At 34.4% G+C, this 6,329-nt stretch overlaps 1 protein-coding gene across 2 annotated transcripts in view; it reads right to left on the reverse strand.

Annotated features, from left to right (window-relative positions):
* Positions 1 to 759: 759 nt before the first annotated feature.
* LOC106474287 overlaps positions 760 to 6,329 on the reverse strand; it is a 30,560-nt gene continuing 24,990 nt past the window's right edge. For both annotated transcript variants that reach the window (XM_013934975.2, XM_013934976.2), the window contains exons 4-5: positions 5,456 to 5,542; positions 760 to 964 (exon numbers count right to left, since the gene is read on the reverse strand). In XM_013934975.2, the coding sequence (XP_013790429.1) occupies positions 864 to 964; positions 5,456 to 5,542 (188 nt within the window). In that variant the 3' untranslated portion in view covers positions 760 to 863. The remainder of the gene's footprint in view (positions 965 to 5,455; positions 5,543 to 6,329) is intronic.

A 6,329-nucleotide genomic window follows, 5' to 3' on the forward strand; every position in this document is an offset into this window, starting at 1 on the left:
TTGTCTCGCTCAATAGAAAGGTACAAAAAAGAATGACCACGTTTTCTAAAGCACGTTTTCGAGATAAAATCTTGTTCACATGACATGAAGTTTGCATTATAAGCATACAAGGTCTCGTACATGCCAGCAAGCATTGCGAGACTACAAAATGGCGGCGCCCTGTTGCCGAATGTAAACAAACCGTGCGATTGCATAAACGCTTATCTATGGCATGGAACACCAAAATCCGATAAATAATTTTAAAAAATGTGTTTCTCAGGAAGAAAACTGGAGGTTTTCAGGATTTTTTAGAAATATCCGGATTTCCTGAGATATCCGGAAGACTTTCATCATTACATTATGTTATAAAAGATATCTAAATACCGCATTATGTTAAAAATGATACCTGAAGGCCACAGCAATGATGGTAATTGAATTTTATGGTGAAGGAGAATCCTGATCTGCTCCAGTGGTAAATAGGATTTCAAGAAAAATGGAGAAGCCACAAAACCAGTAAATAATTTACAAATCAAACAAGTTATCAACATCTATTATGATCTGAAATATAAGTAGTGGTTATACAAATAAAACCGTAGAAGTTGATCGATGAATACTGATAAAAGTTGATTTGAACTTCCCTTTTTTTGAGCATTACAAATTTTTATCCACATAAAATTTTTTACTTGATTTATTCAATTGTTATACATTTTGTATTCAGTGTCCTTGAATAATGTTAACTTTTTACACTAATAAAACCACCGTCAACCTGTTTTATGTAATACCTGTTAACTCTGCTACCGATTTGCCTCCCGCTTTAATGGCCACAAGCTGTTCATGTTTTAACCTATCCACTGGGATATATTTGGGCAAAGTTCCTGTTTCAATCATTTTAAGCACATTCTGACGAGCCACCTCCAATAGTCGAGCTTTATCAATTTTTTCTCTGAGATCAAAAACCTTTTCATTTCTTGATGGAGACATATTTCTGAAAAGAAATTCATTTATCTCAAAAAACATTTGTTGAGTAACAACTACTGGATTATAGAATATTTAGTTGACCTTTACACAAAATATTATTTACACACACACACCATATAAAGTGTGTTTTTTATGTTTTAATGAAACAGTAAACTCCAAAGTGTGAAGAATAGAAGTGTGTTGTTACTGCAATAGTCATAAATGAAAACTAAGATAATATCATTAAAATTTAAGACCTGTATCATTTGTCAAACTAACACTTATAAAAAAAAGTATTAGTTTTATTTAAATATAAACTAATAAATAGCTATAAAGTGATTTTTCTTTCATAAAAATATTAACATAAAATTAACCCATATACAAAACTGTCACATTTCACAAATCCTGTACATTCCATTTTCAGTCAGAAGTGTCACCAATGTTTGTTACAGGTAAGGTAATTGTCTCACCAATGTTTGTTACAAGTAAGGTAATTGGTCTTGGTAGCCCTGTGTTTCTTGTGCCATTTGAGTTTCAAGAAACATATTACTAATACTCCCCTACCCCAATGTTCTTGTTCCTACACAACACAGACAATACCAGGGTAGTGTAAGTGGATCAGACAACTTCAGCTGGTACACACCAAGTGCAAATGACTGCAAGAGTTCCTCAGAAAGCTGTGATAAGTTCAGAGCACCATCACCTACTACATTCTTTAGTTTTCCACACAGCCTTCTTTTGTGGTAAACTTCTATAGTCTGTTGAAGTGTATTAGATAGTTCCTTTTGTTGGAAGAAACCAGAATCAGCTTCTGTGTTTTGTATGAGAGCAGACCCATAGCATTTGTACAGAGCACTGATAACTGTCACATAATACTTGTAAAAGGTACATCACATTGGTAAATATCATGTCCAGCAGCTTCCAGTGTTTTATGTGACCATTTATTGCTTCTAGCTCTCAAGAGAACTGAGTAATTAGCTTATTCGTATGAACTAATTAGTTATGAGCATTGATTATGTTAATTAGTTTCATGCAAAAATACTGACCAAAAATATGATTAAATCAATTAATGTGAAAGAAATATTCAAATATTCCAAATTAGTGTTTCCAATTATTCAAACTATGCAAGCAATCGATATACTGCTATTATGGTTTCTCATTTTCGATTAATACAAGGTTGTTCAGCTTAACTGATTTGTGTTACGATTCATAAGATTATCATTTTCCAATGCTGAAAATAGATTCAGATATATACTTACCTCTCCCCCACACAAAAGCTTTTTCTTGATCTTCATCTGCCCTCTAACTCATTAATACACCTATATACCCCTCAGTTCAAGCTGCTCACTTAGCATTCATATCACATGCAACAACTCTCCACCAATAGGAGTACAACAGACACTCCTGGAGCAACTGGCTCCCTCTATATTACATTTCATGTACCTCACCAGAAAATAGAAACACGTTGGAAGTGGGTAGAAGGGTGGGAACTGTTTGAGTGAAGGTAAATAACTATCGGAAATCTATTTTCAATGTAGGAAAACGATAACTTCCAATATGATACATATTTCTGCTCACACAAAAGCTAGAATCCCACATTTATAAGTTGGAGGAACCAGTATAACATTAAAGTAAGAGACTCCCTATGGAAAGCATCCACAGGGAATCAAACATGTGTGCTCCATAATTGAATGAAAGCACACATGAGGGGGACCACACAACTTCTGGAACAGGTGTGCTCTTATCCCTAGAAGTGAGGTGTTGTAAAACAGGCAGCATTAAGGACTAAACCAATAATGTAAGGCCTCAGAAAACATTGCAGGAAGATTGTCTCCAAACCCAACCAGATAAATGAGGTTCCACATCCAATCCTTGGTAGAGATTCAGTGAAGTTTGTGTCTCTTCACAAAAACACAGAAAGGATCTGAGGGAAACCCAAAAGGAAGATCCCAGAACCAAAACATACTTCCCCCCGTCATGTGCAACCAAAAGAAGACAGGAATGGATGCAACTACTATGTCGAACAAGGACACCCATATATAAGGTGTGAAAACCAATGAACGGACAGAAATAACACTCTGGTGGAACAAAGAGGAACCAGAAGCTGAAGGATATAGAAGAGGTTGATGACAGGCTTCCATACATCAGCCAAGGAGGGGTCAACTATTTGCCAAGAGGAAATTTCCATGCCAAAATGGAAAAATTGGCACTACAGCTGCCAGTAAGAGAAGCAGTCACTCAACAGAGGGCAACCAATTGTGTGAGACAGGATCCTGTGAAGAAAGGAAAGGAATGGTAAACAATAATCGAGGAGCTGGCCACTGGTAGTGAATAGGTTAATTCACACTCTGAAAAACTAATAAAGCTCAGGGAACAGAAGTGAAAGTCTCCCAAAAGTTGACAAAGCAGAAAAACCCAGTCTCCATAGGATTTGACTCCATCACGTAGAAACCCATATCGCATTCAACATCAAAGACTGACACAGGAAAATGAGGGAAAGGGGTGAGAACATCAACATGCAAGTAAAAGACAAAATGGAAGTAAGCAAGATGACAATCTTGATATGTGAACCAAAAGAAGTAAAACAGGTCTCCAAAACTGTATTATGCAAAAATGGAGCCAGCTTGAATTCTGAGAGGGAAGACATGGGGAGGCAAACCCCCGCAAGTAGTGTGTCTCATCCAACAAAACTCAACACCAAATAAGCCAGGAAAGTAGGAAAAGGCTGACAAGGACACCACTCCCTGAAAGGCAAAAGCATGTAGACAGAACTTCCAGGTGCGGCAAGGCATCCAAACCCAAGTGAGATAAAAACCAAAGTGGAAGAACCTAAGAAAACAACACTAGCATTAAAATACAAAATACTGTTGTGTTCTTGAAATTGTCACAAAGCATTTGAAGAGAGTAGGGAAACAACAGAATAATAACTAACTGCTAGCAAGAAATAACTAACTACGATGTGCGTAATGTCAAGACAAACCTCAAAATGTAGATTATGTTGAGAAAAGTTGGTGACTAGCATAAAAAAATGAGGAAATGGAGCCAAAGTAAAGGTCAACCCTACAAAATGTAAATAAACGAACATGTCAGTAATGCAGCAATGAAAATGAAAAATACTAATAATATGTCCAACACTTACTAGGATGAGGATTATATGTCATATTGAACAATGATTCAGATATAACAATAAATTACTATTATAAGTAATATATGATTTATTTATTGGTTGATTTATAATACTTTTTATAAATATTATATTTAAATTACTATTAAAGAGATAACCATAAAGTAATAGTCATTAATACTAGTAATACAGAACTTATAAACCAGCTAAACATACCTAGTGAACAAAGTACATATTAATATCAAACTGAAAAACCAAAGGTATGTAGTCAACAAAGGAAGTAGTAATAAACCCATGGACTCGTGGACAATTTTTCTCATATAATGAACTTCTTTTATAAATTCTAGTAGGTGGAGAATTTCCAGCTCAAGTTTGCTTCATAAATCCAGCTTTGTGTTGTTCATTTGATCTTCTTGGGCTTGATAACAACTGTTGATTCCTTACAGTATCAGTTATAATGACTAGGTTTCCCACAATTATAACAGTTACCTCTTTCTGGTATCTTTGAGAGTTCTATTCCATAAAGGTCCTTGCCTGCAGTTCTTGACAATATTTCCCTTGAAGTTACATGTAAAACATCTATTATCTTTTGATTTATTTCCTCTGTTCTGTTTAACTAACCATCTGATTATTTCTTTCAGAGCCTTCTTTAAGATCTAAATCTGGTGTGATTCAGTGCAATTCACATACCCTTGTCTTTTATGGCAACTATAAATTGATCACATGTCAAATAATTCATCATTTCATACGAACTGTCTAGGTACGATAAATTGGGCAAGCCTTCCTCAAGTTTGGTTAATGTTTCATCTTTCCTCTGTACCTTGTTCTATAACTTTGCTTTGAATACCTGCTGCTGGTGTGTTAATTACTCAAAACCTGTTGGATAGGGCAGCTACCAATACTAATAGTTGTTACAGCCATAAGTTGGAAGGTTACTTACTGTTGTAAGAGAAACTTAAGAAAACAAAATTTTAATTTAGGAGTTTTAAATTGTACTGTGAGGATAAAAACCCAAATTATTTATGTCAAGTTGAATTCTGGGAGAAAACACTTAATCTAAATATAATTAGTTCTCCTTTTATCAAAATATATGACAATATAATTGACATTATTTACGGGTTTCTTCATAAAGAAAGTTCTGCTACAAAAGTATTGTTGTTCATATCTTTGTAATTACATCTATTAATATTGTAACAGATGTTCAAGTTGAAAGCACAACATGTTGTAGTACACTAAATGAAAAGTAACAGTAATATAATTTTACATGTTCATTCAAAACTAAAAAAATACTTTATACACCATCATATTTTAAGAATCTAGTCTCTTCAAGTTCAAACATATTGTACAGAATGACCATTAATAAACAAAAACATGCCATAGTTTGAAAGTTCTCACCTTGAATCAAACTTACGGTTCTCTTCCGTGGAGAAACGTGAACTATTTCGTCGGCTATACGATGATGGTGAAGGGGACCGAGATTTTCTAAAAAAGTTAATTTGAAATATGGTGTTGTATAAACACATTATTATTTAATGAAATGTTTTTAGTAAAAAACAAAGTAGACTAGAGATTTCAATGAAATGTTTTTAGTAAAAACAAAGTAGACTAGAGATTTCAAACAACCACAACTTTGATCCTATTTCTATTACTCAAGTGTCAAAACTGATGTTTTTTTAATAGCCATGTACCTATCATTCTGATTACCAGTAGCATGCAGAGGGGGGGTGAAAGGTGCCGGGGCCCCAGGCATCCATACCCAACACAAAGAGTCGAATCGAATAGTAGAACCATTTCCGCCTTTCCTCAAGGTCTTAGGTACAAGGCCCCAGGCATCATAGAAGCTCTGCACGCCACTGCTGATTACACTTCAATACTTGCTCTATCTTGGCTATCATCTGTGTGATAATATTGGTGTTAAAATATTTAAAGGTAAAAAAGATAAAGTTTATTCATAAAATCAACCTCTGTGACCATATCATGAAAATTGTTGTACTTTTCACATGTACAAGTGCATGGAATAAAATTATTGTTTCTAATTGGGTTAGTTGCATGTTAAAATTAATCATTTTTTGTCAAATCCCTAGATATATTTTGTGAAAGAGGGCTGGTATGTAAATAATTTTCCTGAGCCATTTTTAATCTGCCCTGAAAACAAGTGAATAATCACACTTTATACAAATGTAATGTACAAAACGGAATAGCCTGGGATAGCCCCACATGTAATATACTTAGCACCTATATATATATATATATATATATATATATATAT

The sequence above is a fragment of the Limulus polyphemus genome, unplaced genomic scaffold, assembly GCF_000517525.1.
Source record: "Limulus polyphemus unplaced genomic scaffold, Limulus_polyphemus-2.1.2 Scaffold7030, whole genome shotgun sequence".
Taxonomy (NCBI): Eukaryota; Metazoa; Arthropoda; class Merostomata; order Xiphosura; family Limulidae; genus Limulus; species Limulus polyphemus.